Source organism: Pan paniscus, chromosome 16 (assembly GCF_029289425.2).
Source record: "Pan paniscus chromosome 16, NHGRI_mPanPan1-v2.0_pri, whole genome shotgun sequence".
Classification (NCBI taxonomy): Eukaryota; Metazoa; Chordata; class Mammalia; order Primates; family Hominidae; genus Pan; species Pan paniscus.
Window position 1 is genome coordinate 52029412 of NC_073265.2, and position 13811 is coordinate 52043222.

At 47.0% G+C, this 13811-nt stretch overlaps 1 protein-coding gene across 25 annotated transcripts in view; it reads left to right on the forward strand.

Moving 5' to 3' along the window:
• The window catches only part of TLN2 (talin 2), a 453861-nt gene that overhangs the window by 390875 nt on the left and 49175 nt on the right, over nt 1–13811 (forward strand). For all 25 annotated transcript variants that reach the window (XR_008621180.2, XM_063597112.1, XM_063597104.1 and 22 more), the window contains 2 exons: nt 1914–2033; nt 10795–10941. Coding sequence is in view for 24 of the 25 variants with exons in the window: in XM_063597112.1 (XP_063453182.1) it covers nt 1914–2033; nt 10795–10941 (267 nt within the window). In the remaining variant the exon portion in view is untranslated. The remainder of the gene's footprint in view (nt 1–1913; nt 2034–10794; nt 10942–13811) is intronic.

Sequence of the window (13811 nt, forward strand, 5' to 3'; positions counted from 1 at the left end):
CTAAAATGTAATGCAACTAGAACTGTATTATATAGATTCTTAGATATAAATGGCATTGAGAGATAGTGAATGCTATCTGATATGTTAAGCAGTTATACGAAAGATGACAAATGTTGTCTTCAAAGAATTGATAGGAGTCCATAGAAAAAGTTTCTCCCAACTTTTAAAGGCTCAGATGCCGTAAGATAAAAGTTCGAAAGATGCCTCTTTGATACTTGCCACATAAGCCTGGGCTGAGAAATCAATGGGCCTTCCTCGCTGAAGTGACCAGAATGAGCCACCACGTGGTTGCTGTGCCCAGGTCCCCTCTGAGTGGTTTTGTCATGTAATCATGTGTCCACTAGGGGTTGAGCTTGGACCACAAAGTCATCCCTGGCTGCTGCCATTCATTTATGGAAACTCTGTGATTGTGCCAGGCTTGTTTAAAAGAATTCGGGCTGGGGAATGGTACACCCATCTCAGTATTTTGTGAAAAACTGGAGCTGAGCCCAGTCTTGTCCTTCTCAGGGGAGCATGGAGGACGGATCCTAGTCCGAGCCAGCAGACTTTCAGCACAGATTCCTGTTGAGCAGGAAGCACAGTGCAGCAGCAGTCATGTTTGGGCAGCCTCATGGTGTTTCTGAAATGTCTCCAGAGCCAGGTCCTGAGCTGCCTTGGCTTGACCCTGGGTGTCCATGAGCTTAAGGAGCTGAGCCTCAGGCTGCATGGCCACTCCTGAGATAACTGGCCTGGCTCTTTGTGTGAAAGAGGCCCTTCTCACCCCGTCAGGATGCCCAGACTCCCAGTGTACCTGTTGGCAGGTCGCAGTGGAGCAGCACGTGGCAACACTCACTCTCGTGCAGCTCAGTGTGCGTTCCTTGGCGGCCACATCTCAGCCTGAAGCCTGGGACGTGTCCTTGTACACATGCCTTAGGGTGGACATTCCTGTCCTGCCTTGATGGATGGAGAGTCATTCAAAAGACATTTTAAAAGGCTGTTTAAAATCAAGGTCTTAAAAGGCCACAAAGAAAGAGACAGTATTGTTATCCAGAGCAAGAGGAGGTGGAGCAGGAGGGGAGCCCCTTGATGAGGGACAGTGACACCCGTCTGGGTGGCAGATTAAAACTGCTTTTGTGAGAATTTAGAGGTATTTTTGTCCAGAGGAAGAGGAAACACTAGAAACTAGCATGCCAGCTGCCTTAGATAATTGAGATGCATCAGTCAATGAAACAGAGAAAAATCCTGAGTATCTTCATAATAAAGGCAGAACTTGACCATGTGGGCTACACACTACTCTTAACTAAATTTGTGGCTAAAACCTTGTCATTCTTTGGCACAAATTTACTGCAAAGCTGTATCCTCTATGAGTGTTTTCCTTTAAAACACTGACTTATCCAGCACTTGTCATTCATGGTTTTCTTAACAGCCCTGTCCTCATGCCCTCTCTCACCTGGGTGGGACCTGCTTCAGGGCACCCAGAGACCAGATCAGCCCCTGACAGAAGCCTTGGCCCAGGGGTGAGAATCGCATAGGGCTTGTGCCTCCTGGGGGTTTCTAGGGGGAATTCCTCTGGTGACCCCCCAGGGCTGCGCTGGCGAGGGGCTGGCACATTCACCTGCCAGAGGGTGGGCCCTGGGCGCTGGCTCCAAGCTGCACAGCCCGAACGCTGAGCATGTGCCCACTGGGCCCGACCAGAATCTATGGCCTGAGCGGGGCCCTGCGAGGGCTCTGGCCTTTTGTGTGCAATGCAGCATGGGCTTGGCTTGAATTGCCCTCTCCAGCATCTAGCCCCAGATGCAAGGCCTGGCCTTCACCCCCTCAGGAGCTTAAAAGTGAATGAAACCCTTTGGCTTCCAGTGATATTAACACATGGTTCTCATGCGTTTCTCTGTGTGTATGTGTGTGTGTGTGTCTTGCTTGTTTTCTTTTTCCAGATGACTAAGTCGGTTACTAACCCGGAGGAGTTGGGAGGACTGGCTTCACAAATGACCAGTGACTATGGGCACCTGGCTTTCCAGGGCCAGATGGCAGCAGCCACGGCGGAACCAGAGGAGGTCTGCCACCTTAAGACCCCTATTTTAAGATGCACACACACACTGGTGCCCACTCCTGGGTATTTCTTCATAGCTTAGCTCCACTCTAGAAGGCCCCAGCCCAGTAACCAGAGCCCAGTTTATTTCCCCACCACTGCACAGCACAGGTCCAGACCAGGTAGCCCCAGGCTGTACTCAAGTCTCACTGCCCCTTATGGGGCAGACTGGCCAAGAACTGGGGCATGGGCTTTCAGACAGAAGGACTTTGTATACAATGTTCTACCAGGTCCCCTGTCCCTAGCCCTGTCACCTGTCTCTATTAGCATGCCCAAGCTTGGGGCTGCCATCTTATCACTTCCTACTCCAGTTAGCACATCCCCCGCAATTATTTTTGTTTTCCATAGGTTCACAGAAGTGTTGAAAGATTCACGTATGAAAATTAGCTATCCCCCTCCCTAGAAAGAGCTACTTTCATGAAACAAAGTCTTGCCTGAATATTCTGGGTGGCTAAGAATTGGCCCAGACATACCTCCTGTGGACTCCTTTTATTACTTCCCTGCCTTTCCTAGACCAGCTTTCCTTAGTGGCCAGTGTAGACTTGGCTTTAGAATGCCTGTACCCGTAAGAGTCTAACGGTAGCCAAAGTTGGGCCCCAAAGGCCACTTTCTAAGAGCTGCCATCTCTCATACTTCTAATGGGGTCGTCCATTGGGAAGGACACAGGTCATGTGTGGCTCCAAGGAGCTTTGTAGCATCTATATCAGTGTGAACACATAGAAGGAGTCCAGGGCTTGGGGAACCACATGGCTTCTTAGAGAAAGGAAGCCCAATTTAAAATGAAGATTAATGGAGTGGATTACAGGGACACTTGAAAGATAAAAGTAATTATATTCTGTGAAATTCAGCAAGCTGTTTATTGAGCGCAAACCCTGTTCGAGACGTTCCTAAATGAACTGAGTTGTCAAGGCAGAAGGTTGTAATTGGTCTTCTCTTCTCCTTATAGTGACAGTCACTGTCCCCAAGTAACTCAGTGCTGCTATTTCTCCTGGGAGTCAGATCTAAGTATGTTTTTACAGAGACTCCGAGAGATATTCCAGAAATGAAGTCCCAAAACAAATCACTTTCTAATGTGTGTGGTAACAATGCATGTAAATAGGAGTACCATATATATATGTACTTGCATACATATATATCTAGCATGGGATTACTTAAGTCTATAACAGTGCCTGCATTTTGAGATATTAGAATAATTGACTAGGCTGTAGCATGAATAATTCTATTTGCAATGAGTGTGAAGTCACTACCAAGAAAAGAGAGTTATCAGATACCCACATTAAGATTCTATTGATTCTTTACACATGCCTATCATTTTTTTTTTAAATAGACTCCCTGTTTTAGTAAGATCATCTAGATTTATAATTCATTTGACTAACCTATAATTTTGAACTCCATAAACAAATGTAAGGGAACTTCTGTTACAGTAAGGAAAAGTTTGCTTGGACAAAAGGAAAAGTGAGCTGGGCGTGATGGCTCACACCTATAAGCACTTTGGGAGGCCGAGGCGGACAAATCACTTGAGGTTAGGAGTTCAAGACCCAGCCTGGCCAACATGGCGTACCCCCTTGTCTACAAAAATACAAAAATTAACTGGGCGTGATGGCGTGCGCCTGTAATCCCAGCTACTTAGAAGGTTGAGCCAGGAGAATTGCTTGAACCCAGGAGGTGGAGGTTGCAGTGAGCCAAGACTGTGCACTGCCCTTTAGCCTAGGCAACAGAGTGAGACTCCATCTCAAAAAAAAAAAAAAAAAAAAAAAAAGGGAAGAAGTGTTTGGCAAGGGAGGTTTGGATATCTGTCCACAGAAACCTTTAAAAATGGAATCTACCACCATCTGCCTTAGGTAGTTTAACTGCTGTCTCCCTGAACTGTCTGTATGGCCCTTTCCACATGAGTTCTTGTAAGCTACCCACCCAACGTGTGAAATAAGCAGATTTTTTTTTTTATTACGACAGAGACCATTGAACCAAAATATAAAATAATGCCAAAACAGCAAGGAAAGAGAATGTGTTGCTAAAAGCACAACAACAGGTTACTTTGGTTATTGGCCCTGCATTTGCAGCAGCTGACGTTTTCATTAAGGTTTTCCTTTTCACTGTTACATCTTGAGATGTATTTTACATTCCAGACAGGAGAGCAGTGTGACCTGGAGTGAAAAGGAGCAGAGAGAATATAAAATTTCCAGTGGCTTGCTAAGGAAAATTCTTTGTGTACATTTGCCAGACAGATATTTGGGGAAAACTGAGAAGGTTAGGAGATCCCTGAAGCAATGTAGTTTTTTATTCCAAGATCGTGGAATTATTTGTTTACCCAAGAAGGCCCCCTATCACAGCATATGAAAATATTTATATCCAGGGGAAATAAGGAGCTGCTCCCTTCGCTGCAGTCCCGCAGTCCGCTATGCAAGGTCAGCATTTTGGTCTTTTCCAGAATGTGACAATTACAGGAAAAGTCATAGCTCTGCCCTGGAACATCAAGCAGGAGCTTTATCTGCTTATTTTTCATGGAAAATTCAAGGCTTTGTTAACATCACTTTGAAAACTTCTTTCTTTGGAAAAGTTAAAAGCCTCCAGCAGCTTTGCAATTTAAGATTATTTTCCCCTTAAAAAAAGAAGAAGAAAGAACTCGAGATCCTATGAGCCACAACTTCTAAATGTAAATCCTGAGGAAAAGATTTAGCGACAACAGCTTTGTCTCTGAGGAAAATGTGCAGTAACCACTTGAAATACTGGATGCCTTAAAAGCTGGCGCAATCATTTGTTAAGCGCCTGTGGTGAGAACCACAGCCCTTTCCCCCAGATGAAATGGATGTCTGCTTTAGAATTCTCTAAAATTTTCCACCCCAAGACACACGTGCTGGAGGTGGGAAAATGATGCCCCAGTGCCATTGGACCCACTCTTTTATTAGGTTGGTGCAAAAGTAAATGCAGTTTTTGCCATTACTTTTAGTGGCAAAAACCGCAATTACTTTTATGCCAACCTAATAATAATTCTATTACCATTATCATTATTTTGAGCCGGGGTCTCACTCTGTTGCCCAGGCTGGAGTACAGTAGTGCAATCACAGCTTACTACAACCTTGAGCTCTGTCCCAGTCTTAAGCAATCCTCCCACCTCAGCCTCCCAAGTAGCTGGGACTGCAGGTGTGCGCCACCATGCCTGGTTAATTTTTCTATTGACAAGGTCTCACTGTGTTGCCCAGGCTGGTCTCAACCTCCTGGACTCAAGCCATCCACCGGCCTCAGCCTCCCACGTGCTGGGATTACAGATGTGAGCCACCATGCCCAGCCACTTTTTTCTTCCATGTTTTCTATCTTTGTCAGATAAGTTCCATTCTTGCCTTTTCAGCTTTCACAAGCTGTCCCAAGCAAATTATATTTGACCTGGTTTCAGATGTAGTTGTTTTTTAAGGCTTGGGGAAAACCAGTGTGTTTTGTTGTGTTTGAGGCAGTGAGGAAAGGCGATCAGGATTCCTTAGACCCCTCCAACTGGAATCAGATCCAAAACTTCATAAAGACCAGGCTTTTAACTTCCCCCAAGGCACAAAACCAGGAGATGATTTTCTCCATTTTACTTTTATTTCGACAAAAAAAGAATTGAGGGTTTTTCTTGAGTCTCAAGTAACACTTTTCTAAAGTTGCCAATTTAAAACCCCACATTTTATGTCTTTGAGCTACATTCCTTTCTAATAAACACTGGTAGTTCGTTGGATCACCCTGTGGGCTGGTCATATTTACTGAGAAGCTCACTATTGCATGGAGAAGCTTAGCATTTTTAAATTCCTTATCTTTTTTTTTTTTTTTTGAGACAGAGTCTGTCGCCCAGGCTGGAGTACAATGATGTGATCTCGGCTCACTGCAACCTCCGCCACCGAGTTCAAGCGATTCTCCTGCCTCAGCCTCCTGAGTAGCTGAGATTACAGGCACCCACCACCATGCCAGGCTGATTTTTGTATTTATAGTAGAGACGGGGTTTTGCTACGTTGTCCAGGCTGGTCTCGAACTCCTGGCCTTAAGTGATCCACACATCTCAGTCTCCCAAAGTGCTGGGATTACAGGCGTGAGCCACTGCGGCCAGTCTAAATCTCTTATCTTTTTGGATACAGACTCAAAAAATGAATTTCCTCTGTGGCTCACGCCTGTAATCCCAACACTTTGGGAGGCCGAGATGAGTGGATCACTTGAGGCCAGGAGTTCGAGACCAGCCTGGGCAACATGGCGAAACCCTGTCTCTACTACAAATACAAAAATTAGCCGGGCATGGTGGGGGGTGCCTGCAATCTCAGCTATTCAGGAGGCTGAGACAGGAGAATCGCTTGAACCTGGGTGGCGGAGGTTGCAGTGAGCCAAGATCGCACCATTGTACTCCAGCCTAGACAAAAAGAGCGAAACTCCATCTCAAAAAAAAGAAACAAAGAATTTCCTTTCAAGGATGTTCCCCTAGTAAAACAAAATGTTCTGGGAAATTGCCAGTAGACTGTCGGTTCTGTTGTCCTCTTTCATTTAAATGCGCTAGCTGTTCCATGTGCCTCTGCAAAGTAATGGTAAGAGAGTTATTATTTATCAAGTCCTACCGCATGTCAGATGCTATGATGGGCCCAATCTTGTTTCTCCTCACAACTGCAGTGAGATAACAATCTTTTTTTCTTCCCCATTTCACAGATAAGTAAACCCAGGCTCAGGGAACTTAGTTAAACTGCCCAAGACCACACAACTACAGTCGCTAGTATGCGAGCCACTTTAAATAACTTTTTGGAATAAGCGAATGTTCCAAGTAAGTAAATAAGTTAACAAGTAAATATGTGGAGTAGCCAGGATTCAAACCCAGGTTAGTCGGGCATCACAACCCTGGCTGGCTCTCTGCACCAGTCTGCCTCCTTTTCCAGCAGTACACATTCATATGGCACTTTCATCTTTTTGAGATTTTCCACATGTACCTGTTCATTTGACCATCCCATCAGCCCCCAGAATGGGACATAGCTTCTGTCCTGTGTCACAGGGGAAGGAACAAAGGCCCCTCAAGGTTAATGGGCTCACCCAGAATGTCAGGTTCCCAAGGAGAAGGCAGAGCTGGATGAAGGTCCCTAGTCCTTTCTGCTGCCCAAAGGGGTGAAACATTGAGAACAGGGCTGGCTGGGAATCCTGAGATCCCATTCTTCCTCTTAAATTCAGCCCTCCTGGCCCATGAAGATCAGTGTCTGAAGCCTATTTCAGCTTGTCCTTGATAACCCTGCATCCCTTCCGTGTGCTGTCCAAATAGGATTGTGCAGACACACACGCAAGATACCTGTGAGGCTGAGCCTCAAGGGGGTCTCCAGGTACCTAGATGACAGTTGCGTGACTTGGCACAGCGCTGAATATGGAGGCAAAGCCCTGGATTGACTGAGAACACCAAAGGCCTTTGCAGCTGTTGCCTCACTTATTCTCATACGCTTGTTTTCTGGTGCTGGCCTTCCTTGGAGCTTCTTAACTGGAATTTTATTTCTGATGACCACTGGGCCAGCTGCACCATTGATCATATACAGGCTCCCTTGCTATATGCACCGTGTCACCTCCAAGAAAGGGGCCTGGCAGCAGGGCACTGGGGTATGTTTTTAGAGCGTAGCCTTTGGTGGGGGGTGGCACTAAGGGAACACAAGAGTGTTGTTGAGGATGTATCCCACCATGGATCATGTCATCCCATAGGGTTCAGGTTCAAGACAGCTCAAGAGCGGGTCCTCCCTCCCTCCCACTCTCAAGGGGATTTAAGATACAGGTGTTCGTCCCGGTGTCTTGCATTTTGCAAATAGAAAGCTCAGGCTGGACTCTGCACGGGAGCAGGAGGAGCGCACAGAGAAGTTTGAGAGCCTGGGTCTCTTCTAGCATCATGGTTTCATGCCATGTTCTTCAAAACCCACGGAGAAGGTTCTGCATGTTTGCCCCTAGTGTCACTTTTTAAACTTAATTTAACTATTGTTGAAACTGTTAGGAAAACCCGCCTTGCTGTCAACCTTTCACTCATGTGGGTGGCAGAAAGGAGCTTTTGAGTGTGGTCTTGGCCAAATGGGAACCCCTTGGGGGCCACTGGTGCTTTGCTTCAGGCTGCTGGGTAGTTTTGTGCTGATCTCAGGCTGCTGCTGCTGCATCTGCCTTGCCTGCAGTGGTCAAGAACTGGGAGGAAACTGCTCTCCTTTGCTTTCTTTATGCATGTAACAGGATTTTCTCAACACTGTGTCACCAAAGCAAAACACAGAAATAATTTGGTGGCTAAGGCTGTAACTAGCCTTCATAACCTTATCTGTAAAACTTTGATTCACTCAGTCTCATTTTTGGCTTTTTATTGGGTCAAAGATCCACATTTTAACTCATAAAGGAAGAGTATACTAATAACCCATTACTGCTATCCGTTTGACATATTGAGATCCACAAGAGATTTAATTTCGAGAGGGAGAGGAAGGGTTCTGCTGCTAAGTCGAAAAATCAAAGAAGTTAGAAAAACACTGATCTACCGAGTAGAGCATCGTGCTCAGGATTAAAGACCTGGATTCTCACCTAGTTTTGCCAGGGACCAGCTGTGTGATCTTAGGCAAATCACATCACTTCTCTGGGTCTGTAAAATGGGGAGGTTGAACTGGTAAGATCTTTTTTACCTTGAAATTCTATAAATGTTTCTAACTCCATTTCCTTCTTACTTGACTTTTCCAGCAGCACTTTATCCTTTAAAGATCTGTGGTCATCACTGACCTCAGAGCCCTTGCCTCTAGATTATCTTACCCTGAAATACTTAGGTTTTAACTCTGTGGATCTGGGACACTTCAGGAGCCAGATTGTTTGAAACTTTAATGGGGTATACCCCTGCTTCAGCTTAACATTATTTTCAAACCAACAAACATGTCCAGCAAACACATATATTTAAATGACATGACATCTGTGTGGGCTGGAGTGTTTTTCCCGCCTCAGCGGCAGCCATACTACTACACCAGTCCAGATCTGTTTGCAGAGCTGCCGTGTTGTGCAGTCCAGAGGTGCTGCTGCTGTTGTATTCTGCATGGAGGTAGTCAACAAGACAGCCCTGCTTAATTATGAAATGTCTGTAGCACCCTGTGTACGAAGGTGTATAGAAGTGTATAGAAAGCACCCAAAAGAGCAGAAGCTTGGCTGGGCGTGGTGGCTCACACCTGTAATCCCAGCACTTTGGGAGGCCAAGGTGGGCGGATCACTTGAGGTGGACGGATCACCTGAGGTCAGGAGTTCGAGACCAGCCTGGCCAACATGGTGAAACCCCATCTCTACTAAAAAAAAATACAAAAATTAGCTGGGTGTTGTGGTGGCCACCTGTAATCCCAGCTACTCAGGAGGCTGAGGCAGGAGAATGCTTGGACCTGGGAGGCGGAGATTGCAGTGAGCCAAGACCACACCACTGCCCTCCAGCCTAGGTGACAGAACAAGACTGTATCTCAAAAAAAAAAGAAGAAAGTGTATAGAAGACACCTAAAGAGCAGAAGCTCAACTTTGTCGATCACGAGAATATTCTACTAAATGGATTTAAAAGTTCTTTGGGCCTTTAAGGGGTTTAAAGGAAGAGAGTTTTTTCCCTAAAAACAGTGTTTCAATAATATGAGAAATAACAATTGCAGCACCCCTCATTCTCCAAAGTCACCCTTTCTTTAACTGTGACTAATGAGATGGTATTGGAAGATAGCATCCGGGGGCCAAAAATCTCCCAGGTTTTATTCACAATACCTGAGATCTTTTCATAACTATTCCTGATAGATGCTGGAAAAATAAGAGCCATAGCTTCTAGCTCTTGTAGATTCTTGAAAATAACACTGACCCATGCTTAAAGTTTTGTTTTGGTTAGGTTTGAGTTGCCTACCTGGGCTGGAAGGCAGATTATTTATGGCAGCTGTACTGATCAGACCAAAATGAAATTTGATGTGAAACAGGGCCGGAGGAATGCAAACTTCGGGGAGGTGGAAGTGGAATTTATTACACCTTAAAGGAGACAGCTGGCAGCTACTCCACAGCGGAGCCCACTTGGCCTCTCTTAGGCAAAGTACCTTTTATAATCACACAACCCAGGAGTTATTAAAAGAATGTGTGCCTGCTGAGCTTTTAGCTCTAAAAATGTACCTTTTAAAGGAAACCTCAAACCTGGCCTGATAGGAAGTCTGGGCTTGGTATGGTCGCTGTCCCCATGGGATACAGCTGGGGAAGGGGGTGTTCTGGTTGGTAAACATACCAATTTTGCAAGAATCTGAACACTTCAAAATATGCTTAATACGGAAACCACATTTTGAACCTAATTACCCTCTAGAGCTATTTTGAAGAATAAATGAAATTAAACACATTACCTGCTTAGAAGAGGCCTTGACACACAATAGGGGCTCAGTAAATGCTTGTTGAATGAATAACAGAATTATCCCACAAAGTTCCTCTAATTAACATTCTTACCAGGTGGCTGGAGGAGCAGATAAGCTATAAACCAGGAAAGATATGTATCAAGGAGGGTATCACGCTAGGACCTCAAGATACAGGCTTGCTAGGTAGAGACTGGGCATTTTACAGTCTCTCAAAAGGGAAGCAAAATCAACCAAATTCCATACTTCACCAAACACAGACTCCTAATAGGAGTGGAATTTTCCTAGCCAGGCTCCCATAGGACATAGGAGAAATTTTCCACGTAGGGAAGGCCTCGATGGCAGGGTCCATCACGCTTCTCCTTCCCCATCCTGGGCTTGCCTCCGCAGATCGGATTCCAGATTCGCACTCGTGTGCAGGACCTGGGCCACGGCTGTATCTTCCTGGTGCAGAAGGCAGGGGCCCTCCAGGTCTGCCCCACAGACAGCTACACCAAGAGGGAGCTGATTGAATGCGCCCGTGCCGTCACGGAAAAGGTAAGGAGCAGCCCTCAGTTTAGAGTCACAAGAACCTGCGCTGGCTCTCAGTGATCCGCTGTAATCAAGGACAAAAGCAGGAAACTCAGCCAAAACTAACCCAGCTGACTCAGCTGTCTCATCCTGATCTTCCCCACTGCCCAGGTTCTCCCAAAAATGGGGTGCATCAGGGAGCTGGGGTGATCATAGGCCCAGAGAATTTGAGGGCTTAGAGGGACTGTCCCATGAAGGTCACGCCCTGGCACTCCCCCTTCTTGCAGGGCTTCCCCGTAGGCAGATTGTATCAAAGTCCCCATCAGCAGCCAGGAGCCCCTGGTCAGGGGAGGCCTGGAGCCAGAGCCCTTTCCTGCAACCTCTGTTGACACCATCTTTCTTCTCAAGGAGGCTGCTGAGGGCTGAGGGCTGAGGGCTGAGTCAGGAGGAGTGAAAATCCCTTTGGTGTAACCTCTAATTTACAGATGAGACAGTGAAGTGGGGGTGGGTTAGGCCACATGGGGCAGTGGCGTGTGCCTTTGTGGAGAAGCAGAAACTTGTCCTCGGTTTTCTGATTCTAAAGACAGTTGTTTGTAGAGAGATTCCCATGGGGTAGTGAAGAAGGCTCTAAGATCTTAGCTAAGGTACTTCAGCTTTCCACAACTTGATTTCCTCATCTGTAAAATGAGGATAAAAATATATAATATCTGACTGATAGAACTGCAAAGATTTACTGTGGTGATATGTGTAAAAGTGCCTGGTACAGTGCCAGACACACAGTTACACATGTAATAAATCTAGCTACTGTTTTCTCTAACTTTCCTCCAAACTTCTTTTTCCCCAGGCAGTTTTCCCCAGTTAACCATGCCATACTCTGAATGTTTCTTCATTCCCAAGTAGCTCTTTTATTCTCCCCCAGTATGCGAGTCTTTTGCTTTGCTTTTTGTCTCGGAATCATTTTTCAGGTCAGCTGTTTTGCAGGCTGCTTGAGGTACAGGATAAAGCATCCAGGCTTGGTGGCTTTTCCCCTTCCCTTCACTCTGGTTCATAGGACATACAGCTCTGTCCTGTTTAGAAACTTGGCAACAGACTTGAGGGGCGGGCAGGGGGGACCCTCAACTGGAAGCTGCTGCCACAGAGGCTGGTCTGTCCGTGGCCCTCCCTGAGGCCAAGCCACAGTCTGGCCTTCTCCCATAGCCCACAGGGCTGTCCAGCCTCCTGGGACTCCACAGACGAGGAAATAAATCTCTCAGCTGGAGGAAGGCATTTGCCTTCCTTTCAAAGCCCTTTCTTGTTATTGAAGTTATTCTTGCCAAGTTCCCCCATAAAAGGCCTTATAGCGGGAGCACCAGGAAGGGAGGAGAGGGGTCCGAGCTACATAGTGTTTGTAGGCATGGCCAAGCAGCTTGGTCTTCCTGAGCTGGCCTGGGCCGCTACCTGTCCCGGCTTTGGGTCCCTGATTTAGGACACCTGGAGGGATCACCAAAGGAGAGGAGGTGGCTCGTTCCTAGCAACTGGCCTTTTGACTGTTTCTTGCTGTGCGTCCCTGTCCTCTATGCCTTGTGTCTCGTTATATGCCTTGATGGTGTGTATAGTGTACCCACACACAGCCATGACTTGTCTGCCTTTGTGTCCTCAGACCCTAGTGACTAGCAGATACTCATTAAACACCTGCTGGCTGGCACACCCTTCACAGAGGGTGGGATGCTATTTCTGGACTCTTTTTCTTTCACCTTGGCTAAGAATGTCTCTCTCCCACACACATATACAACCCTGCAGGCTTCCCATGATACTTGTCTTGGCCTTTGTCACCCATCCTCTGAGGGGCTTTCCAGAACCTGGATACCTCATTTCCCGGCCAGCTCTATGCCAGTCTGACTTGTCTTTTCCTGGTAGGACCTAGTAGCATTTAAAAGAAAGGCAGATGAGGAAGAGAAACGATTCCTTGTGGGCTGGTCTTGGAACGTGGTAGGTACCCAGGAAATGGTCCCTGTGCCTCTCCTGCCAGACTGTGTCCACAGCCTCTGCTGAGATCTCAGCAGCACGGGGGACAGAGTGTCTCATACTCCATGCCCCTTGCTGGCACGGTAACACAGTGACTCCCCTGCCCTGGTCAGCATGTTTGAAGAAATATACCTACGAAACGTTGTCAGATTCTTCTTTGGGTCGTAGTCAAGGGTAGTGGGTGTGTGCACGTAGAGGTTAATACAAAGACTCAAAGAGCCTCCAGCCACTAGCCTGACACATGCGATTTACATTGGGTGCATTGGGCCATCCTGAGGGCAAGAACGGTGTGCTGTGGCGTCCCGGGAGGCAGGGCTGTCTCTGGAAGAGGAGAGCAGGGGGAGGTGTCCGGGGCTCAGCTGTTTTGCAGGCTGCTTGAGGCACAGGATGATACATCCGTGCTTGGTGGCTTTTCCTTCTTCCTTCACTTTGGCATCTGGCGGGGCAACTAGTTCGGTGGCTGCGGGAGAGGGGCAGGAGTCGTTGCAGGCAGAGCGCAGACCCAGGGTGGAGAGGTGGGAGTGTTTGGGAAAGTCAGGAGCTGGTGGGTGTGGTGAGAGCCAGGTGAAGCGGACACATGACCAGAAACGGAGCTCAGCCAGGGGAGATTTGTAAGCAGGGTGTTAGTGTGGTCAGGTTTATGTCATAGGAAAGTATCTCGGAGCAGTGAGGGTGTACGTGATGAGTGAGGGTGACAGCACAGGATTTCTGACATGGAAGACACCTGAGTGAACTTGCTGGGCCCTCAGGGCACTGAAATGATGGTTCGGGGGTGGATGATGGCTTGCAGGAGTGTTAGAAGTGGAGAGGTCACATACACAGATCCCCTCTAGACTCCAGCCCTTCTGAACTCCATTCTGGAGAATTTCCATCCCAGCAAAGGAGTGATGAGT